The sequence below is a fragment of the Colossoma macropomum genome, unplaced genomic scaffold, assembly GCF_904425465.1.
Source record: "Colossoma macropomum unplaced genomic scaffold, Colossoma_macropomum, whole genome shotgun sequence".
Lineage (NCBI taxonomy): Eukaryota > Metazoa > Chordata > Actinopteri > Characiformes > Serrasalmidae > Colossoma > Colossoma macropomum.
Window position 1 is genome coordinate 16,629,353 of NW_023494785.1, and position 25,103 is coordinate 16,654,455.

At 38.8% G+C, this 25,103-nt stretch overlaps 1 protein-coding gene across 1 annotated transcript; it reads right to left on the reverse strand.

Moving 5' to 3' along the window:
• Positions 1 to 27: 27 nt before the first annotated feature.
• si:dkey-17m8.1 (C-Jun-amino-terminal kinase-interacting protein 4) lies at positions 28 to 24,012 on the reverse strand. The gene is made up of 28 exons (XM_036584868.1): positions 23,905 to 24,012; positions 21,883 to 22,390; positions 21,069 to 21,263; positions 18,886 to 19,006; positions 17,393 to 17,463; positions 17,236 to 17,303; positions 16,701 to 16,773; positions 16,251 to 16,417; positions 14,457 to 14,713; positions 13,909 to 13,966; positions 13,337 to 13,489; positions 12,249 to 12,291; positions 11,366 to 11,493; positions 11,092 to 11,145; positions 10,857 to 11,000; positions 9,644 to 9,770; positions 8,295 to 8,378; positions 7,292 to 7,339; positions 6,467 to 6,608; positions 5,112 to 5,154; positions 4,909 to 4,986; positions 4,756 to 4,823; positions 4,492 to 4,640; positions 4,209 to 4,380; positions 3,927 to 4,040; positions 3,455 to 3,550; positions 3,214 to 3,303; positions 28 to 1,308 (listed from the first exon to the last, which is right to left on the reverse strand). Exons 2-28 carry the CDS (start codon positions 21,979 to 21,981, stop codon positions 1,199 to 1,201), a joined length of 2,952 nt encoding a protein of 983 aa, XP_036440761.1. The 5' UTR covers positions 21,982 to 22,390; positions 23,905 to 24,012; the 3' UTR covers positions 28 to 1,198.
• Between the last annotated feature and the right edge of the window lie 1,091 nt (positions 24,013 to 25,103).

The following is a 25,103-nucleotide window of genomic DNA, read 5'->3' on the forward strand; positions in this document are numbered from 1 at the left end:
AGATTCAGCTGACTGAAACTTAAAACATTTGAATCAAAATCTTTTTTATTAAAAATACTGCATATTTTCCAAACAAATCTCTCATCACATATTTTTTCTGTTCTTGTCAAACACTCACTGTTCACTCATTTGTGCTCAAATACTGCAAAATCTCATCACAGGCAAATCTCTCAAGAACAATCACTTCAGATTACAAAGACACCACAGACATACAGAATGTTTCCAGTTACAAAAATGAAACTGTGATCCACTTGAGATGTATTTTCCACATCTTCTACAGGCCTCGTCTAAATTGAACAGATTGTCAATCTGACAAGAATTTATTAATTTAGTGTGTCGACACAAACCTGCATGTTTCACTTTGCTGGCAAGGCAAATAGACGAAGTCTGAAATGATCTCAAATGACCTATGTTTACACAGATTCATCACAAAGGCTGCTGTGCTGAGCTTATATTAGCAGCTTCACTTTGGAGAGCAACATTTGACATCTCCACACTCACATTTACACGGACCAGAAATGTCAGATTCTGCCCAGAAGTTGTCAAAATGCCCCCCTTTGCAAGACAACACACAACAAACATACAAGCCTTGCCTTTTAAGAAAAGTAGAGGAACATATATGAGATGACATGGTATCAATAAATATAGCTTTCAAAACATGTAGTCTGGTGCAATTCAGAAATTAAAGAAAAAAAAAACAGACCTGGGTGGCATTTTGTAATGAATACAACAAAAACTTTCCAGTAGTGAGTCTGAGTCTTTAAACACAGAAAATAAAAGAAAACCAGGAACAAAACTGCACTGCAACATTTATAAGCAAAGATTAAGACACAGAGAAATCTGAAACACATTATCAATCCCTAACTGCCAAAAAAACAAATCAGATATTGGTTGTGGCTCAGTAAAATGTGGTCTTGTCTGCAATAATTTTTTCTTTCTTTCTTTGTCTTTTTCTCAAACATATACCATTGCTGAATTATCAACAATGAGTGCTAAGGATACCCAGTTAGTATAAATAATGCATGTGTCATGTGCATTTGCATTACTTATTACCAACTTTGGCTTTGTTAAAGGGCTTGACTTACAAAACGAGACAGGGCTACAGACAAAGGCGAAATGTGTAAAATGTGCACAAAAAGTACACAAACAAAAGTAAGAAGAGTTGAGACTGATAGCATAGCTTTAAATGGATCTGTTCTCAAAGGCAGGAACTAGGAACGGGGCGGGTCGGACTCTGCCAAATGATCATGTGACTTCGTTCCGACCGCAGTAGAACAGACTCGCCAGTTCCATCACTACCATCATCCCCTGTGAAAGTGGGAGAGAAAAAAAGTTGTTTCACACATGCATTTATCACTTGGAAACATGCTACTATCATCTTACCACTGTCAGACAGAAAACTAACTCAACCATTTCCAGTTTTTGTTTTTTTTACACAATTTTTTGTTGCTTTTTTCTTTTTTTGAAAACCCAGCTATCCTTTATATTGTGTGAACATTTCAGAATGAATGAATACTTAGAAGTTAAAATATTTTTTTCCTTTTTTTCCCAAAAAAAGCTATCACTCTGGAGATATAAGGTTTTCTTATAACTGCGATTATGTAGTTCAAATAGATGGACAGAGCCTGGACAAAATACAGAGTGAGTCAAAAAATCAGGGAGCACGTGCCAGGACTCGGCTAAATCCTTGTCTGGGCAACTGATTATGATGATGCATTAGAACAATGGGTTTATTTAACATATATGATAGCATTGTATTCCAGATTAGGCTATTTTTAATGTAGGGGCAATTCTTACAGTATAATGCCAGCATAGTACCAATTTGGTTGGAGGCAAGCCTATTTGTGCAATTTACTAGTTTGGTGTAATTATGTGGGTGGGATAGTGCAACACGGAGTGTGACGTTAAAAATCTGGTGGTGCCACCACCTCCTCAGATCTACTCTTAACGTAAACGCTAGTGCAAACGCTAATTTCCTGACTTCAAGCTTAGGTTTCCAATTACTCAGTGTGATATTTAGCCCACATAAATATAACTATATAACTTTCATAACAAACAAGGAAAAAAACTCTTTGGATAATTGGCACATCATTATTCATTGAACATTACATAATTGATGAAATCAATGGAATGTCTAACAACTAAAATCTGATCAACTAAGCCACATTCGAAACCGTTGTAAAATACTGTTTTTTTTTTCTTTTCATTCATCCACATGGGAGGAGAAATAAGGAAGACAAAACAGTCACACATTCAGGAGAGAATCAGAAAAATCTATCTGTGACCGTATCTTGGAAAGCATGACAACAGTGCAAGCAAGTGCAGTTTCATTATGATTCCTTTTTGCTGTTTGTCATCAGAGAAACATGTACAGAACTGTTTAGTAGGGCAGTTGGTGGGTGCAGTGACCCCCTGATGCCATGCTTGCACACTTCAACTGAATCCTGTATTAATGCACCAAGCTAGTTATTAAAACCCACAAATCCTTGGTAATATTGATATGCTTCCTGACAATTACAATCTAGGATAGTACAGTACTTTTTAAAAATTGTATTTTATCTGATTATATTTACTTTTTAATCATTTTTATTTAGTTAATTTCTTCCATTTTATGAGTATTTTTTAATATTGTTTTTATAAAAGTAATGAGTCATTTGAGACTTAAAATATCAGACATGCCTTCCTCTATTGATAAAATTAAAATGATTAGAATACTGGAATTCTTGGAAGGCAGTGACCTTCTGCCATTAGGAAAATCCCACTGTGCTTGTGAAATCAGTGCACGCATGGCTCTTATATGGTATAAGTTGATCTGACTGGCTGTCACTACAGCATACATAAACTACACCTTTTGATAATGTATTCGTACTAACGACAGCCCTGTGTGCAGGTGTGCTGCTTTGCACAGGGCTAGAGCCTTCGCTGCCAGTCACAACAATACTAAAAATGTATATGACTTGCACACATGCCAGCAGCACGACTTTGTGACTTTTTTGTCCATTCATGCTATGACTACGAAAACAGAGCCCTAGTGTGTGGTTCCTTTGATTCACCCTTGAATTGTGCGTTGTTCAGGGAGTGGTTGGTTTAAGCTAGAATTAGGTAATATACAGGATATCATTGCTTGAGCTTCACATTAGATGTAACACATTTAAACTAAACACAGTCATAAATAGACTGCATTGGGTTAGGCAAACGCTTCAGGTGACTCACCCAGACGGAAATGGATGTAGCCCTCTCCTCCACTGAGGATGAGATGAGAACTAGGAGCACCATCCACTGTGGAAGAGCAACTACGGCAGCCTTAAAAAAGACAAAAAGACAAAAAAACAAAAAAAAAATTATATATAATTATTTTGTGTTGAGAAGAAGAGATCATGCTGAGCTGACTCTATATGACAGAAAACTGATAAACTCCCTGCTGAAAAAAAAAAAAAATCTTCAGCTCACTGACCTGGAGCAGAGATGATGAATTTAACTGCTTGACGGTGCCCATGGAAAGACAACTGAGCGGAAGCCAGAGAGCAGTACGGGATGGAAGACTCTGAACCTGACAGAACAAAACATGCCAAAAAGAAGCAAAGAAAACATCAGGGATATTTTGATATTTAAGCAGATAACTTTGAGAACCACAGAAGAAATGAAACATTGAACTTAGAAGTTTGAAAGGATTGAAAAGAAATTTCCAATAACAAAAGTGGATTTAACAGCTCATTAACTTTTCAAATATAACTGTAAAGTTATTTTTTCCTTTCTTTTTTTGGCTCAGCTTTTTTCCTCACTGAAAAGTACTTCTAAAAATGTGACATAAATACATAATAAATCATAATAATAAAAATTATATATATATATATATATAATATATTATTATTATTATTATTATTACTACTACTACTACTACTACTACCACCTAATACTGTACTCACTGAGTGACAGTGGGACAGACAAAATGGCCCCACTCCCTGTGCCCACCCACAGCCGCCCACTGACCACAGACATGGCAGTGATCTGAAGAGGTGACATGGACAGGAATGCAGCACCTGAGAGAGAGAGAAAGAGAAGCAGAGAGACAATATTAATCTCTTCTGAGGCTCTGAGACACTGTGTCAAATGTATTTTGTGGAAGAAATGTTACTTTAGATGATTTGCATGTTATTTTGAACAGGAGATAGCAATGAAGTGTGATAAATGCATAAAGTTGAACTCGCCTAGAGCTTTAGTAATCATAGAGGACACATCGACCTCCTGTAGAGGGCGTCCAGTCGTCCAATCAAAAAGCCTGAGGGTAGAATCGAGACGACAGGAAGCCCAAACTCCACTTCCTGCTGCACACAGAAAGCGCACCTGCTGCTCACTCCGTTGCGACACTGTAAAGGACTTCTACATCGACAGAGAGAAAGAAAAAGAAGCAGAAAAGCGTGACACACAGGAAAAAAGCGTGTTGAGGTATACAAAGAAATCTATTTCGATGGCAAGTCTGTCAGCCCATACCTCCACTTTCCGATTCTGGACGTCAACCATGTAAACTTTATTCCAGTATCCCACCCACAGACAGCTGTGCTTTGCTAGGCAACAGCGAATGGGTTGCAAAGGGCCTGTACCCACTGAAAAGGCTTCATGTGACTGAAGATCCCATCCACCTATAAAAGTGAGAAACATTTAACCCACATTTAAAAGTATTCACTGCTGAAATGCACAAAAAAACAAGGAGCAAAAAATAAGGTTATACAATAAATGCAGTTAAATCAAACACACCTGAACGGTGACTGAAAAATGCAAGCATTCCATTGCCTAATCCAGCAATCACATGACCTGGTGAAAATCTATCAGAGAAAAGATTTTAAAAATAATTGTATGAGCTTTACAGATAAAATAAGGAAGAAAACAGAAATTAGCATGAAAACTCACGTGAGAGAATGCACACCCTCTGAGAGATTGGCAGACTGCAAACGTGTCCTAGAGGCAGAGGCTGAATGAACAAGCACACTGATGAAAGAAAAATGGAAAAATAAAGAAAAAAGTATTAAAACTTTACATTATACATAAATTAAAAGATCATTTTTGTGGTAAACACCACATTAAAAAAATGAAAACACATTCAATTTTCATACCTTCCATCCTGTGTTCCGATCCATACAGTGCCAGAAGTTTCCCCTGAAGCACACAATGTGTATGAAGCGGTTAAATGGACAGAGACAAAGACTTCCTACATCAAGTAGGATTTTGCCACAGAGTAAATTAATCCAGAATCAAGGCTTAATCCCTGTTTGGAAATCAGGCTCCAAACACAAATAATGCAAGTGAATGCTAAGATGAGCTGGAAACATACTATTGCTGTCGTAAGAAAATCTCTGAAGCAATAACTTTATACAACATTTAAGACTAAACACAATCAATTGACTTATAAGCTTAATTGCAAGTAAGGTTGGACCATTTCTATTAGTTCATTTGTCACGAAAAGGGGAAAATTTAAGAGGTTTTCTTAGGACAAAGACAATATGCAAAACTTCATTCCAGAAAAAGTTTGGACAGTATGTGGAAAGCTAAAATGAACAGAAAGCAGCAATTAGTAAATTCTGTTTGTCATGTATTACATTTAAAACAGGACAAAAACACAGTATTTATTAATTAATTAAATAATAAATAAATAAATAAATAAGCAAGCTCGTTCTAAATTTGATGCCTGTAACAAGTTCCAAAAAAGTTGGGGCAGAAGAATGTTTACAAAAATGTTTGTATCAAATCATTTTAACAACACTTAATAATGAATTAGGACTGAAGACACCAACTGATTTAGTTTTTTTGTTATACAAGTTTTCAGCTGTGTGACCCATGGGGCCTTTGTTGTTGCACATTGTGCTTCATAATACACCACAATGGGAAACAGTTCTGGACTGCAGTCTGGCCAGTCTAGCACCTGCACTCTCTGATTATACAACCATGCTGTTGTAACACATGTTCAAATAAGCATGGACATCCCAGACACTGCCGTTTGAACTTTATACTAGTAATAATTTCTATGGCCCTTTTCTTCTTTGGCCTGGAGAACACAACATCCACTGTTTCCACAAACAATCTGAAAGATTGACTTATCAGACCACAATACACGTTTCCACTTTGTTCCAGTCCATTTCAGATAAGCTCGAAGTTGGCGCTGTTTCCGAAAACTGTTGATAAATCACTTCTGCTGTGCATAGTACAGACTTAACTTTAATTTGTAGATGCAGTGATGAAGTGTTAATTGACAATGATATTCCCAAAGTCATATGGTATTTCGTTTGAATACAGGCCAAATGGATTTACAAATCACTCTTTCTGCTTTTATTTTGAATTTCACATACTGTTCCAACTCTTTTGGAATTCAGGTTCATATATATATGATGAAACGCTGCACACATACTATTAATTTTAAATCTCATTGCTCTACTTCTGTTATTTTGAAGCATGCGTCAATGTCTGAACTGACCAGTGGGAGGGACAGCACAAATGCACAGAGCCGGAGAGGTGGGCGGGAGGCTGAACTGGTCCAGGACGGTATTGGACCGTGCTGGGTCAATCACTGTGACGTCACTGCTGGAGGCAGGTCCAGTGATGGTCCAGACAGAACACTGAGATTGGGTGGGGCATGGAATGTGCATGAGAATGACTGACGGGTTGTGGCATGTAGAAAATGGTGTTCAGTTAAAGGTGGGGATTAAATCAAGGTGTGTTTTAGAAAAACTGACCCAGGATCAGGAATCATATGTATCAAATAAAGAAGCTGATTTATAATGACAGGGAGGAACTGATTCTAGATTTGTCTTTTGTATTCTTTGAGACTTTGTTCATGTAGGGTACAGGTACACAGTACTCTGCAAAAGTCTCAGGAAGCTATAAAAATTCTTTCAAACTATTTGTCTTGGTAGTAAAAACACTACTTAGCATTATAATTAAAACAAATCCAGTGAAATGAAAGAAGAGTGTTTTTTTAAGTTAATATCTTGGGTAAAAGAATACAGTAAGAAGTCGTCTGTGACTGCTTGGATTTGTTAATGAAGCACTGATCAGCTGTACTGCATGGTAACTGTAACACTGGACTTTCCTAAGGATAAGTTTGGAAATGGTTAAACTAACACATTCACACACATAAAATAACATATTACTTATTTGTTGATTTGTATTTCTATTAATGTTCATGTTTTATAATATAAAATTCTTACTGTTAAGATAAATAGTTAATATCAATTTCTCAGAAATTATCAGATACACAGTGAGCTGATCCAGTGTCAGTTTTTTTTTATTTGAGGCTTACGTTCTGTTCTCCTGAAACCTCTGGTGGCACAGCTACAGCACAGGTCAGCTACAGAAAAGAAAGAAAAGAAGAAAAATAAAAAGCAAAATTTAATTCATCCATTAAGTGCTAGGGCTAAGAGCTATTTTCTTATCCATGGGAAAGACTAAAAGGTGTGTGTTCCCAGTTAGTGGTTGCTGGTGAGGACATCAAGGACACTGTCATTACTTATTTCTAAAATGTAAGCCACAGGAATGGACTGACCACAGTGTACTGACTAATAAAGTTAGTTCTGAATGGTCAGTCACCCTATGATCAACACATTCATATAATTATATTGTTTGTACCAAAGATAATGTTTGGTAAGACCTTTTCATTTAACTATGTAGTTATTTGCTAGAGAATTAATAACACATTAGCTCAGTGTTTGTTGCTGGTAAACACACGCCAGGTGGTCAACAGGGCCACACCATTGCATTTAAACATTTAAAAGAACACACAATGTTCTAGTCTTCATTAACTAAAATAATAAAATAATTATTTTCAGCCAAGTAATGCCTTCACGCACAAATGTTTACCTCTCATTGACCGACTGTAATATCAAGGCTTTTTATCTCTGAGCAACACATGGTGACTAGCTGCTACTTGTGCTTTAGCAGTTCAGCAGTAGCTTTGTAAGCAACTTGATATTGCTTACCAAGCCATTATTGAGTGCATTATACTATATTACCAAGCTGATGCAGTGTGTTGGCATGATGCTGATTTGTTAGGTTACTTAGACTCTTACTTCTTTACTCACTCATAGCAAGTCCCATTTAAATATAAAGCTTTCATCAGTATTATAATAAATGTTAACTCCTGAAACAGTCTCCATTTTAGCATTCTCTTACTTTGAGGAAGCAATATGAAGGAACAGCAGGTTTTAACATGGAAGTCCCTGATCTTCATGAAATATCTCCAATGATATCAAGTAACAGATACATACAAAGAGCAGTTGTGGAAACTGAGCAGCAGGGAACCTGACCTTAGCAGAAGCATCTCTTTGGTCAAGCATTCTCAACTGTGTGAAGACAGGTACGTCTTTAGGCTCCAAATGCGGCTCTGCATTCTGGTGCGCGCACACACACACACACACACACACACACACACACACACACACACACACACACAAAATAAAAAAAGACAAAGTGTTGGACTAAAAACAGAAAACGTACAACCAAATGAATCAGGCAAGAGAGTGATCTGCAACAGTGAAGTTACATGCAGGGCTTAAAGAAAAGAACATTTCTGTGGCTGAAATGTGTTCGGGGTTTAGCAAAAACAATAGTGAGAAGGGGAAGGCTCACAAAACACAAAAATAAATTAACTGAATATGAACATGTTGATAAACAAAATAAACAAACAAACAATAACAAGTTGTGCAAAACGAATAAGGTATGGTGGTTGTATCCCAGTCCAAGCGCACCTTTCAAATCTATGAAAAATTTCCTGTACACCCATCCTTCAAACTTGTCATCACTCTTTTCTCCATTTGCCTCTAAACAGCGTTTGCAGCATACTGTTGTCAAACAACTGTCAAATTAGTTCAAAATGAACACATAAAAAAATAAAACGAACAGCCTATTAATTGCAGTGCTTTTTTCAAAGTAGCACATGCTCATGCCTTAATAAACAGACACTTAACTCAGCCACAGTGTAAACAAAGGTTTTTTATAAAGGTAGGTTTACTTTATTAATACAATACAATACATTCATATTCAGCCATATTCTTGCACGACAGGTAAAAAAACATACAGGAATATGTTCCATACTCATATAATTAGGCAATAAGCCAAGAGAGGCCGTTTTATCATCTACAATTTTATCATGGGGAAGGGGGTTCTTAGGCACGATGCAAAGCGGAGTAGAATTCGGTTGGCCATCAGTGTTGTGGTCATTTCATGAACTTTTAAATTTTACATCATATAATAATGAACATAACATAGCACTGTTTAATGCAAAAAGCTTCACTGTGTAAGAACTTTTTGGTCACAAAATTACCACTGCAAGTCTTATTTAGCACCAAGCTAACATCCCTTTTCCCAAGCTGGGGCTGAATCTCAAATGGCTCCCTGCTCCCTATATACTGCACTACAAAGAAATTTAAATACTGGCTCCTGCTCCCTAACAGTGCATAATACAGCTCACAAACAACAATTTGGGATTCAGCCACATCCATACTTGAAAAATAGTGCCCTATTTTGCTGTAGAAGCTCCAGCCCCAACCTGGCACTGGAATTCCGGTACAGTTCCGGAGAACTTTCAGCCCTGTAAATGTAAGTGTGAACCATACGTGTGCAGGTGAGAAATGCGGGTTTGCAAGTACACGCATACCTGTGAATTTGTGTGTGACAGCGGCATGCTCCAGCCATTCATTTGCCGTGTGCCCAGAGTTCCCCACACATGAGTGCGGATCTCCCGGTACAGCTCCTTCCTCCTCAGCCTGGGAGACAGCGAACCCCTGACGAGGAGAGCACACATCACTGTAGTGTGTAGTCTAAAGATTCGTTAACCTGGTGAGGTTCAGTAGTGTAAACTGTAAGGGATTTTATTCAAGGATTTGCACAGGTGTGTCAAGTACAAGTATCTGTGTAATTTCCGCAAATTAGCACAGATAGCCTGCACTGAAATGTCAAAGCCTGTTGGACATGTCAGCATTTTGCAACAGGTGCAAAACTCAATAACAATAACATGGCACACAGCAGATTCCATTATTACTTTACCAAATGGATTTAAACAATTACTGTTACTACAGAAACTTAGATTTACTAAAGGTAATTAATTCTGGAACTTATTACTGTCAGACAAAAACTCTGAACATTGCAGACTGGTAGCAGAGAATATGTGAGGAGCGGAGCAGCAGAAATTTCCACCTCTTGCAGAGTTTTCTGTAATGATTCTGTTTCACTCCTCTTACTCACATATAAAAAAAAACTGTTCCATATTCACTCCATATGATGCATTTTGTGATAACACTTTTATATCTAACATATGGACAAAACACTATGCATTTGCCTTCATCAGTTATATGATTCTTGGGCATTATGAAATGAAAAACTATTTAAACATTCTCTGCTACACAGGCATTTTTCAGAAGGCACAGGCTTGTAACAATTGCACAATCACAGTCAAAAAAAACTGAACAGGGTAAACAAATGCACAAGCTTTTAATACAATCTACTTTACTTTTTCCCTATTCATGAGACAATTTGTGTAAAAGTCTAAAACTTTGCTGCAGTTGGTGAGAATTTCCTGTATAGTCCCACTGTACCGCTTGGCAGTGCCAACTCTGTGTATGAATGGCCACCGCTTACATACCCTGATTGGTGCTGGATTCAAACTGTGGACCCAGTCAGTAATCACTTAAAAGCACAGAACCTTCCCACATAAAACTAATCCAGCTAAAAAGGGCTTAATTTAAAATCCGATGGACAGTTCTGCAGTAACTGGTTGGCGCTGAGAAAAAAGGAAGGGCAGAATCTGAATGAGTAAAGCTGACAAACCACTACTTCCCTACACAGAAAAACCAGACAGAGAACATTCTTACTCTGTCTTTGCTGCATCGACAGACAGATGATGCGGAGAGCCCACTGGTGAGCAAGGAGATGGACATGGAACTGGCGGGACAGTAAGGGCCAAAGCTGCAGCTGGAGCAAGCTGATCCTTAGTCAAACCAAGGAATCGGTTAAACCTGTGAAAGACAACAAAACAAAGTAATATTCAATGAACATCAAAAAAAAAATCTCAAAGGTTTGCTTAAAAAGAGAGAAAATGTCTCAAACCTCTTCCACACACTGCTTTGTTTGTCTTCTGGGATTTTTCCTTCCTTAGCGACCCTTTAGGAGGGGAAATGGATAGGTCAGTATAAAAGAAACCAATCTGGGATCATCTATATCCTTCTGAATAGGATTAACAGAACAGGCTGACACTATCAATACCAATTGCATCTCGAAATGCCTCACACATGGAACCTGGACTAAACAGGCACAAATTTGCATTATGCATTGTACTGTTTTGATTGATACAGAGTATCATGGGAAACGTAGTTAAACAAACCTAAGAGCCTGAGAACGCCGAACAGCTTCCTGTAGTTCAAACAGTCGTTCTTTGTACTGGTTCTTCTCCATGACCACACGAGCCATCTCAGAACGAGAAAAACGACGACGTGAGCTAGGCAGAGAAGACTAAAGAGGAAAGAAAAAAAAGTCAGGGATGAAAATTACACAGAATATCTGATAAACCCTAGAGCTTCCAAACTCAGTCCACCCTTTCATTCGACTGCAGCTCACACCACACCTGAACAGGTAATCATAGGCTGCAGAACTCATCTTGCTGAAATGTACTGGGGCAAAGAACAGATCTGGAGCAGTTCTGTATAAAGGCAACTGATTGAAATACACTACATTATATGACCCTCACACTTACAGATGTGTTTTTTAGTGGTTCATTCCACTTTGATGGCTTATTATGATTATATAGACCGAAATTTGTATCAAATGTGTTACCATAGCACAGAGTTCACAGTTTTCCATTAAAATCATGGGGTTTCTCAATATATCTGAAAACTACACAGCAGCTTAGTTTTGTATGTCATGAATGAGACTGAACTTGTCACAGTCTAACGTATAGAACATGCTAATGAGAGTATGAGTGGATAAACCTGGATATTTGTGTGTGGAGCTGTTCGTTTAAATTATTTTGCTTCAATATCTTTGTTAGGAAGTTAAGACTAGTTAAGAAGCTAGCATTAGCTTAGTGAGAAGACAAATTTATGCAGGTTTATTCTGGCTCAGTGAAACACCATTGACGTGCTGTTTAGAGAATGAAAACTCAAAAGTCAGCAGGCAAATCTATGTTTTTGTGTGTGGAGCTGGTAGCTTAAAAAAAATATTCTCACACAACAATGCACACTTCGACAGAAATATGAACATGCACTCACATCAGTGTCCTCAGCCTGGAAGGTCTCCAGCTCTTTACGCAGTCTGTAAAAATAAGTAAGAAACACAAGCATGAACAAACAGAGGAAGATGCTATAACAGAATTACTCTAAAGACAACGTAAACCAGGTAATGGGCCTCAGATCATATATAGACTGGTCTCAGTTGAATTTCATGTTAGAGCTCAGTGTCTCTCAGGCAACTAGGATAAAAAAAGTGCACTTCAACAAAAGCCATTTTCCCTATAGCTCTCACCTTTATCCCTCAGAGACATCCTCATTCACTCATTTTATACCCATGTGAGCTAATACAAAGCGCCACTATTCCAAAACAATATAGCATGCAAACATAAACAGTAGCGTCATGGACTTTTACTTGATATTTGTAATTTTCATTGTATGAGCACAAATCAAAAGTATCCATTTTGAGTCCACTGTTATAACTGTATATATAGTCATTGTATACATTTACTGGCTGCTTTATTAGACATGTCTACTATGTTGGAACACCTTGCAGATGTACAGTCATCTTTTACAATGCACAGTGTGTGTTAGTAATCACCTTTACTAGTCGTCATTTTTGACTACAGGACCACTGCTGGCTGGATATTTTTGGTTGGCAAACTATTCTTAACCCAGTAGTGACATTAAGGTTTTTGAAAATGCCAGCCACACTGCTTTACCTGATACACCCTTAACAGTCCCACACACAAGAGTCAATCTCTGCTTGAGCACATCAGCATACAAAACTTGTCTTTTGCTTTGACACGAACTCACCAACATATTACTATTACCATGTTGAAATCAATGCTGTGAGAATGGTCCACCACAAATAAATAATATCAAGTCAGCAGTGGTCCTGTGGTGACTTCTTTCCATCGACAGACAGGGTAGAAGGTGGCTGATATATTGTGCGGCCAAAGATGGACTACAGTCTGTAACTGTAAACCTACAAAGTGCATCTATATAGCAGGAGTGCATGACTCAATTGCAAATGAATGTAAATATAAGATAAACGTAAGAAAAAAAATAAATAAATAAAACTCGTAAGTCATCCATGTTTGATCAACATGACTAGTAATGCTCATTACCGCTTGGTCTCGTCTTCCATCTCTTTGTTTTTTCCCTTTAGTCGGGCAATGGTTTCTTGGCAGGATGCGAGCTCAAGGTTCAGAGCAGATCTCTCATTGGTCAGTTCTTCTACACGTGAAATAAGAGCCTTTCGAGCAGTGTCCACCATCTCACTGATAGAGAAAGGGGGGGTGGGGAGAGAAGCAGAACACTGAGCTATATAAGTGTATCCTGTTATTTATGCTCATAGATAGTTGCATAGCAAAAGTACAGAGGTCATTAGAAAGTATCACTGTGAAAAGCATGGTTTTAATGCACTATCCTTCATCACACTAGGAATTACAATTATATCATGGTCAGTTGCTGTAAATGTAAAGAATCTTTAAAAACTGGAAGCTGACGACCACAGTATAAATACTGTAAATTAACTACAACTTTTCCAACTGACACTTTTGTACTGCACCACTGGCAAGCTGTGGACAAAGCTACTCAGACAGAAGAAAGCAATGAGGGGCCGACTGCTTACTGCACATAGCACAATAAAAAAGGACTGCAGTGCTACTTAAAATAATGAAAGTAAATAAGGTCTTACTGAGTGTGTTTCAGTTCCTCAAACTGTGAAAGAATCTCTTCAAACTGGTCTGTACTGCCTGCACAAGAGCCACAAGAGACAAGAGTTTTAAAAACCACACCCAGCTATGACAGACAAGTCTCAACATTTCAATATGTCAAAACTTCAGTTTTGCTTAGAATGGGCAACATTCATCAACCAATCTTAAGAAGAAATTTCTTCTTAAAACCCAGTTATGCAGTTTTCATGAAGATTCTGACATTCTACAAGATTTTCTTATTTAGAATTTTGTCCTAAGTTAAGAACAGAACCGATGCGCACTCAAGGGCACAAACCTGAGAACAATTCTGGGGTTTAGGAACAAATTTAAGAAAAACTGATGAAGATATGAGTGAATAAGGCCCAATGATTTGATTTGATTATATTACAATTCTCAAATAACAATAATTAGAATTAGCTCTAATTGATTCAATCCATTTGATTCAGCACTTTCAGACTGATGCCTCTCAATGCATCAATACATTTTACACCCCTAACATGCAGAGGCACACACACACAGACACACCCACCTCTCACACTGACCCCCTGGTCTACACTCTCTGCATACTCTCGGCTGAGTTCTGAGAGCTCAGAGAAGACGGAATCTGTGTTCCTCATTATCTCCCACTCCAGACTATCCAGGTTCTTTTCGTTCTCCTTGTCCTCGCTTTCCTCTCCCTCTCGCTCCTGCTCTTCTTGATCATCCTCCTCTGCCTTCTCCTTGCTCTGACACACCTCCTCCACCAGACTGTGGTTCAGTCTACCTTCTCCTGCTCGAACAGGAGTGCTGAACAGAAAAAGAGGGGTGCTAATAAAACTGTGCATATGTGTACATAAACCAGAGGCAAGTTTTATGTCCAGTTCAATTAAACACTCATTATACTACAGGTAATAAAACATTGGCTTGAAGTTCACAGGTTAAACCTCAAATGCTTTTATGTTACTACAAGATTTCAGCATTTTTATGGACTGAAAAGTCACTGTGGTGTGTGATTCTGCACCTTAGTGAAAACCTGAGATACTGTAACACAGTAATGACTATAGCCATATATCAGACTGTACTACAAAATCTAAAATGAACATTTTCTCTGCCCTTACAGCACATTTCCTTCAGTACCTATGATAGCATCCAAAGGACTTTTTACAAAAAATGTTTAACACTTCAAAAAGTTTGTTGATATAAGCTATAAAAATGTAAATTGTCTGTAATACTTTAAGAATGTTGACAAAACTTTCAGAGTGTTTTTAGAAGGAATGCTGTCACATTTCATCACTTAAAAGGAGATGTCCAGAAAGGCTACAGCCTTTTTAATTGAAGAGTGCTCAAGCAGTGGGATGTGGCAGAGAGAAGTGATCTCTTGTTCCGATTACAAAACAATAATAAATAATACAATAAAAATTCGTCATCAGTTTGTTATGGGGAAGTGCGGGAGGCCAAAAGGCGCATATGTAAAATCAGGGATGCAAACACAACATTTTTAAATGATAAACCAAAACGTATGTGAGAACTTTTTTTTTTTAAATAAAGTAAAGCAAAGCATAAAGCTTAAGTAAAGCACTTTTATTACTAAAAGTTAGTATGATGGAAACAAGCTGCTGGGCAGCAAAAATCAGACAGAAGCTCCTACTGCTTACTGAGTAACTAGATCAAGGGTGCACAACTACAGTCCTGAAGGGGCAGGGTCCAACACTGTTTGGTGATCTTGCTGCTCAAACGCACCTATTTAAACTTCTCTGTTAATTGGCAGGTTTAGTGGGTTTACTTGAGTAGGGAAACCACCAAACTGTGCAAGACACTGGCCCTCCAGGACCAGAATTGTGCACCTCTGAACTAGATTAATCAAATGAATGGCCACGCACTTTGAGTAAGGAAGAATATGTAACTTCAAACAAGAAGACAGATGCACAATGATATTAGGATTATATCATTATCGACAGATATTTGCTTAACATATTACATTGGCATTGAACAGAAGATCCGATCTAACTGATATTTTAAACTGATATTTGATGATGTTTTTATTTCACTCCAGAATGTTTAGGTGATGATGGAACACTGTGCTTAAATGTCTGCATATTATTATTTTTATTGCATTTTCAGCCCTACAAAAATAAATGTTATATTTCTCTGTAATGCTGACCTAATCCCAATTCCTACATTTTATAAATGTGTACATATCGGCAACAGCATCAGTAGATATGTAACAGGAAAAATGGGAGAAAAATAAAGAACTAAGTAACTCAGTTAGTTAGTTAGACGTATAGTTAGCTAGCTAACTAACAAGCCAAATAAAACCATAGTAAATGACTGGACATTGTTGTACCTTGCTTCAACAAGCCCTTGAAACTGAGCCAGCTCAGGGGTAGAGCTTATGATGTCATTGATAAAGGACGGATCACTGAGAGGCTCAGCTATGATCACTTTGCTGTCCTTGGTAGCTGCCATTTCGGATGAAGTGGGGTCAGAGGCAACATCAGGTGTCAGCTCATGCTACATCACAGGGAAGATGGGAAAAGGAAAAAGGGAGCAGTGAGAAACGTTGGTTTCATATGTTGAACATTATAACTATTAAATAAAATAATATAAAATAATTAGATGGAAGGTGATATTAGTTTAAAAGTGGTTCCAAACTCTGGTCCTGGATTATTCCCTGCCCTGCACATTTGTGTTTTGTTTGCTCTAAACAACTAATTAACAAGCCCTTCCTTAGTTGAAGTGGATCAAGGTTCGGAACCTGTGGTTTAAGTGATAGTTAAGTAATGCATAAACGTACCTGTTGCGTTACTGTGATTTCTGGTTGCCCAGGATTGGATGGAGCCTCTGTGCTTTTGGAGCGAATGCGATTCCTACAAGCAAAACACTCAACTCAAACATTGCTCTTAAATGAACAATTAACATTAGCCCATAATGAAATGGTAAAAAAATGAACACTTGTAGTACTGTAGAATATGAAACATCATGGATACGATCCTTCTAGGAAAGTGTTTTACTATCCCGTAATGGCTGAAATGACATTGAGGGTTGCTTCCTGTTCTTATGTATGCAGTCCTACAGTTAAACATTAATATGCAACACACGCTTGAAATGCATAGAGTGTAAGAACCAGCATGCATTTTGACCAGTAAATCAAATGTATAAAATGAATACATCTATGACTCAGTCAGGGATTTTTACTCAAAATGCTAAAAAGAGGCTTGTGAGGAATCTAAAATAAAGAAGAGGAAATTAACTGTGTCCACTCATCTCAAGTAGGAGGGAACAAATAGTGGTTGGCACTGTATAGTCAAAGGAAGATGAAGTAGATTAACCTTAGAGGGGACCCTTCCCTCTCTAGCTCCTTTTTCTTCTCTAGCAAATCACGATACGTCAGCACTAACTGCATAAAAAGACAGAGAGACAGAGAGACTGAGAACTGAAACATGCAACTGTAAATGTGTATGAAAATGAGAACAGCAGGAGACTGACCTTGTTATGTGTATGTTTCAATGTGTTTAATTCTCTGGTCAAACCCGCTTTCTGCTCTTCCAAAGCCACCACTGAAGAAAAGAATAAGAGAAGCACATGAGTAAGACATTAATCACTATGGTACCACAAAGACAAGAGCCTAAATGAGCAAAAATATGAAGGAAACTTTTAAAATGCTTTCTTCTATATACTGATTACTGAATTCGTTTTTATATATATATCAAGAACTCTAGAAATCGTTTGCAAACATCTAAAACATCTTTTAATTATTTTTAAAAATTTCAACGCCATTCAGTTCACACCTGTCAAAAAATGCAATCCATGTGGTTGTGTGTATGTCTATAAACATCACAACTGCATAGACCAAACAGAAAAGTGTGATCAAACAAGCTTGAACATTTACTGTCAATAAGTGTAGCCTGTATTAACAGCCTTTTCAGCTCAGAGCTCTCCATGAGTATTTGGTTTATCTGCTGGTCATTTCAAGCAAATAACTAAAATCCTATAATGGAGTTCATTAGATTCAGCTAAAAGTAATTAGCCAATGAGTTTAATCAGGTAACACAGCAGGGAAAACACTAAACTGTGCACTGTGCACTATATACAACAGCTGAACTTCCTCCTAAGGTATGATTTTTGTCAAAACCTATATTGCTATGCCACAAATATGCACAGATAAAGCAATGTATATGCCTGCAAAACATGCTAAGGTTAGTCCATTTAGAGGAATGGCTGTGTGAAGGATTTTTATATTTGTGTTTCAAGTGTTTTTGAGGCAGCAGACATAAGAAAGCAATATGAAAGGAATGGCCGGTCTAGCATGGACAAATTGTGTTTCGTCTTGCGCAGCTGGGCACTGCCTTGTTGCAACGTTGCAACAAGCTAAAGATCAGCTGGTACTGAGAGCATGACTATCTGTATGTATATTTAAAGGGTTTTGTAGCAAATTGAAAACTTGCTTTGTTCAAAATGGGTACAAACAGATATACAGCATTTTGGAATGAAACCCGTCATTTATGAACTTCCAGCAGAAATCTGAACATGAATTAACACTTAGCACCAGTCCAGAGAAGGTGTTACATTCTAATGTATGCGCCATAGGCTTATGTAAATATTGTTCAGTTCTGTTTTTACTATTTTGCACCAAAAAAAAAAAAAAAAAAACTTCAGACTACAGATTGGGCAGTTGTTAAATGAGATTCTTTTTAAAAGTGAAGGGACATCCCAATGAAAGTCACACTTAACCTACAAAAATAAGTATACTTAAACATTGATCTATTTGAAAAAATACATACACAAAAACAGACTATAGCGTGATATATTACAAAACCACCATAAATTTAAATAATAGATAGAGATTTTTGCCCATCCTGCCCACTGCTACTGCGCACGGCTGTGGCCCTCCAACACTAAATGTGTACACCTAAACCCCTCATTTCTGATATTCCCAACTTGGTGGAGAAACTGACTTAAAAAAGGGAAAGAGGTCTCACATTGGTCAGCTTGCTCTCTGGCTTTCTTCTCCAGCTCTCTCTCTCTCCTCTCCCTCTCCTTCTCTCTTCCACGTATTGCCCGCCTTTCCTGCTCAAACTGGTCATCTAGCTCCAGATAGCGCTGCAGAGGTAAGAAATTAATAATGATTAATGAACTAAAAGACAACAGTGAACTACACATTAGCAAACAGACATTAACTGTATCCATTTTGGAAGAAATATTATAGAAATACTCAAATAAATACTAACTCATCTCATTTAATGTGCCTGGTTCTACATTTACAACTCAGGCTTGCACTGTAGTTTTTGCATATGAGATTAATGTTAACAAGGTTAATAGTGACCAGCCAACATTTTTACACAGTGTCATTAAATGTGAAGCACTACTCTTATGACGGTCCCTTGAGGAGAATATTCAGCCTGCCAAATCTGTGTAAGTGAATTAAAATGACAACGCGGACCGCGGACGATGCTTTAAAAGGTGATATTTGCCATGTAGGGAAAGAAAACTGACAGACAACTTTAGAACTATATTAAATCTGTTAACGTTAAAAAGCCTGTAAGCTAAAGACTATGGTGAATGCAGCTGCAGAGGACAGCGTTTGTGTTTTACCATTGATCTGCTGCTCCAATTGTATGAACTAGGGGTGGGGGGGGTCAATTCTTAGATGCATCGCGATGCGGACATGAACGATTCTGAACCAATTCACAAATGTCAAAAATCAATTTTCTAAATTTTAATTTATAAGGTAATGTTGACGGAACGCAAAAGGCGGAACTTGGAAGTTGGGAAGTGCAGCACCCGGACAGTCTGTGGCGGCACATAACAAAAACACAACTGGATGAGCGAGAAATCCGACCGCCACCCTCTGCATTAAAAGCGAGGTTAGGTCAGGAGTCACAACACAAATGATAAGAGACATTTTGTCCTTTCAACAAAAATCAAACCACCTTGGGAGCCACAACATTTAATGTCCAGTATGTCTCAGTATGTGTTAATGTCCTAGTATAGGCTAAAAAATCAAAATGAAAACGCAGATTTACTTCGCTCTGCTTTAAGATTTAGCTATAGCCGCTTTTCTTCCATCTCCGCCAGGAAACATTTCCTCAAAAGTTGAACAGTTTCTTGTAAAATGTCTCTCAACGTTCGACTGTTTTACGAGGCTGAAGTCGCTTCTCACTCGCCAGCTCTCTTGTTCGAATTTTCCTGTTCCACCTTAAATTCTGACTGAGGCGCCGAATGTAAATACGGCACCATTTAAGGTGGAACAGGAAAATTCAAAAGAGAAGCGACTTCATCTTCGCAACTTTTTAGTGTTTGACAGTCTCTCGTTGCAGATTTAACATACCAGGAAACCAACTGCGCTGCTTATAAATGCGTTCGTCTCCAAATGTTCGTCTTAAATCTTTCTCTTTGCCTTTTCGCAAGCTACTAGCCAAGCAAGACTGCGTTCCTATATGACCTGCAGTCTGCACACCAGTTCTCAGTCGTTGAGAACCAGGGCTTTCGCGCTATGTTGGAGCCGAGATACAGTGTCCAGTCTCGAAGATATTTTACTGACACAGCGATCCCCCCCACTCTCTACAACGAGACCAAAACCGAAGTTATAGGACAGCTGTAACGTGCTGCGTGGACATCCATTGCCACAGGATCTTATGTCAGCGTAACAGCACATTTTATCACAGATGAGTGGCAGCCAGTGTTTCATGTGCTCCAAACAAGAGCAGTGAATGAGAGCCTTCTAGTTCACTTGCCACATCACTTCCATTTGATTTATTAATAAAAGATATTGGAAGTAAATTCATTATGGATCATTACAAATACTTTGCTTTAAAAGTACCAAGTCCTCAGACAGTAGGAAAATAGAAATCCTGTGTAGAAAAAAAAGATGCATCAAGATGCATCGATAATCGTTTTATAGTCGCATCGCAGCCCTCTGAATCGTAATCGAATCGAATCGTGAGGTGCCTAGAGATTCCCACGCCTAGTTTTAACAGGTCTGCACTGACCAGTGCAGGAGAGTGAAAGACACAAACAGCGTTTTGAATCACTGTCTCTAATTTCAATACCATTTAAAACATCTATTACAGTTTTTGGAGGCCAAAACTTTGTGCATCCCTAAAGGTCATTTTCATAAAACTGCACCTTGATGTTTTAAATTCAGCACAATTTCTGGACTCACCTCTTGGCTCTCTCTCCTTAATGTCCTCTCCTTCTCATACCTCTCCAATAAGTCTTCTCTCTCTCCTTTCTCCTTCTCTGCCACCTCTTCCTTCTCTCTCAGCTGTGCTCGGCAGCTGGCCAGTCCTTCCAGAACCCACACCAGGATGGGCAGCAACGACTCCACCACATCAGCCCCATGAGTCTCCACAACCGACTACAGAGAGAGAGAGAGAGAGAGAGAGAGAATTAGAGAAAAAATGAAATAGAGAGAGACAATGTATCATTACTGTCATAACAAATCCTAATATCTCTAAAATGGTAACGTTATAGCCAAGTTTCCAAAAATAATTTTATTTCTTCAAAAGAAAATTGACAAAAAAACTGACAAAAACATATAAGTTATGAGGTTTTGATTTGACAGCGACAATATTCTGGGACCCCCTAACACACACTGACAGAATGACAGACAAAAAGCAGAGTGTATGAGGCGAGAAAAGACAATGTGCTTACCTACTGCACACAATACTACACATATATTTTTGTTGTTTCATTTGAGTCTCTTATCTCCACAGACAGCTGCTATGCCAGGAAGAGTGTTTTACTACTGATGGCACAAAGCCACAGTTCACTTCCTTTACGAAAAGTCAGCAAAGCAGCATTCTCGTCATAATGGTGGATTTGCTTATAAGTAACATGAGCAGTCAAGCATTTATCTACTTAAGACATTCACAATTACAAACAGGCTTGTGGCTGCTTGACATCACTAGTCTAGCATGTGATATACAGGTGTTAAACTGGATGGAGGACTAAAGGTGTACATTTTAATGGGTTACCTGGAGTTCTGAGTACAGTTTTCCTGCCTCCTCGCTTACGATGTCTGGATCCAGTTCCAGTTCCCCGGTTCCACTCAGAAAACTTTCACCACACTCCATTGCTGTTTCTTCTTTTCAGTTTCCTTTTCAATCACTTCTTTTCTTCAAAGCCTGTCTGGACTTCACTCTTCTTGCCTCCCCACAAATTTGCTTTCTTCTCAAGATGCCCCAGTTTACTCTCTCACTGTAGCTAGCATGTCTTGGTCTCTCTTCATCACTCTCACCTACAGATGTTTTCTTTTTCAACTACAGTGTGTACTAATACATATCTTCCTGACTCTGAATCTACAAATACCTACTCAACTAAGAAAATTTGTTCATAAAGCTGCAGCACACTTCTGTCTGCTTCTCTCACAGCCATTCCATACTTCTTCTTGCAAACACTCAGGAGTTCATGCAAAAAATCCAACATGGTACTTCTAGTCTGAGACAAGCCTAGCTAATGTCCGGGGGGGTTTTGGTGTCCATTCTGCAAAAGAGGAACAAATTAATCCCTTTTACATTTCATACCAAGGCACTTCTTTCTTTTGATTTTCATTTTCTGATTCTCAGTGTGTGTCTCATAGCATATACATTGCATGTCCAAAAGTTTGTAGACTCCTGCTCATTCAACGCTTCTTCTGAAATCAAGGGTGTTAACAGGGAGTTTGTCCCCACTTTGCTGTAGTAACAGTCTCTACTCTTCTAGGAAAGACTTCATACTAGATGTTGGAACATCGCTGTGAGGATTTGACTGCATTCAGCTTTAGTGAGGTCAGATGTTGGATGATTAGTTCTGGATCATCATCTCCTTTCCAACTTATCTCAAAGGTACTGGATGGAGCTCCATCACTCTAGGGAACGCAGTTTCACTGCGCCACAGCCCAGTGCTGGGGCCTTATACCCCTCTAGCTGATGCTTGGTACTGGGTATGGTGATCTTAGGCTCGTGCATGGTTGTCCTTTATTGGTTAATGCCTTTCTATAGAGGTTACACAAGCTATTTGTGTACAGCTGAATGTTTATGTCATCAATGGGTGCACCTTAAAGCAGATGAATCCACTAATTAGTAGGAGTGTACGGATACTTTTGAACATACAGCGTGTCTTAGGCCTAGACTTGTAGACACAGGTATTTCCACTTAAGGATCACTGCAGGATTGGTTGAGGATTAGGGCTGTCCTAGAGCATCTGTATGAGTAGTGGATCTTGTAGCCCTCAAATCATCATTTCATAGTTCATCATTGTTCAGCTTCCAGGTCTAGTGAACAATCATGGGCTCAGGCTAAACGTAGCCTTGTTAAGCAGTGATGGATGGTATTGATAAAACACAGCATCATGATATCTTCCCAACATAGCACAATATTAGGTGATATTTAGGCTGTAGTAATAAAGATAAGGAACCCATGCTTCCTGATCACCGATACTCTCTGCCAGGGCTGCAGTCCAGTCCTGGTGTTCTACCACCCTGAAGTAAACATACTTCCAACACACAGAAAAACAAATGTCTAGAAAGCAAATTTATATTTACCTAACTAGTTTTCATGTATTTTAAACTGAAATTAGCCCACTGATATTTACCCAATACCACTAAAGGTGAAAATCCATATTGTTGTGCGACACGAATACCGGGATTCCGATATGGACGATAAATCGCCCAGTACTATAAGTGCTACAACCCAAATGTACTACACTCTGATCCCAAACAGACTTAGCCACCGCTGGCTTCGTTTACTGAGTATATGATTTTACGAAGGTGTTAAGTCGGGTGAACTAAAGAGTAAAGAGCTAAGATATTACACAAACTGGCACTGAGAGCCAGGGGAGGTATAATGTAAGTCAACTGTACGAAGACACGGCCTAAACATGCTAACCCAAACAGAAGCGCACGGCTGAAGACGAAGACACCTTGAACTCTCGCCGTCTGTCTCACTCAGGCGTTTCGACACAGCCAACAGTTGGGACGAAGGACACATACAGACAAAATAAGACGAATGTCACCTCACCTCTAGGCTGGTTCACAGCTTCTGTTCTCTGCGGTAAGTTTCCAATCCTTTGCTCGGTAAGAGCTATCAATTACTCTAAACCAGGTTAGGGAAGAGAAGGGGCGGAGACAGGGCAGTAAGAAGCGTGACCGAAATCACGTTTGGGCCTATCAGAGCAGAGGACTGAGCTCGACAATCAATCAGAGCGAATAGAGGGCTGGAGGGGGCGGGTTTTGGTCTCGGCGAAAAGGGAAAAAAACTTTGTTGAAACTTGAACATCGACACGTGATGAGAATAGGGGTAAGATATGTCATGTGACTAAGGAAACAAAATACTCAATACTTCGTTAGGTTGTTCGCATTCCAGGCTGTCTAGCAATGTTTAATAGGCGGTCAAAGGTCAGATGTGTGTCCTCCTCGGCTGTGTTGTCGGCTGCTGAAGTGGACTTTTTATGCAATTTCAGCACAGTCGCCAACTCATCGTGCTTTACCTGCGGCGGAGGAGCTCCACCGGTGGAGCGTCGAGAAACGGTGGTCACATGAGGCCAGAGCAGATGCCACATCCATTTCGCAGAAGAGGTGAAGTTAAACTGAGTCTCAAAAGTTTATTATAAATAGGTAACACAGCATAATTCTCCCCTTCACAACGAACAAACCGTCCACAGTTACTAACTACAGGATATGCAACTGTCTGGGTCAGAAAAGAATGTAAGTGTAAGAGAAGGTGTATTTGCTTATAACCTGTTCTACGTGGCTATTGTCATTAAACAGGCCATCCACCCTAAGAGGAACACAGTAGAAACCAGGGGTGTAGTTAGGCTATTTGAAAGCCAGCCACAGATAGTTCAAGTTCTAGGGAAGAAGATATACAGTGCACACGTTATGATTAGGGTGCCTGCACTGTAGACTCCTAACATTAAAGGTTTAATCCAGCAAAAATACAAAAAAGTTACTGTTGCTGCATCTTGCTTGCTAAAGTGGTGCCACAAGAGTCTCTAGCAGGACATTTTCCAGTTTCAAGACTAGGGAAACCCCCTTCTGAAGATGTATGAAGGTGAGAGAAACTGCAAAGGCTATTGGGTGGGCTGTTAGTGGTTTTTTTTTTTCCTCTTGCTAACTGGTGAATGCAGAAAGAAGCCAGACAGCTAACTTTTCTGCATGGAAGCCAAATATCACACAGCATTTACTAACTTATACATCAATCAGTCAGGATTTCTTAAT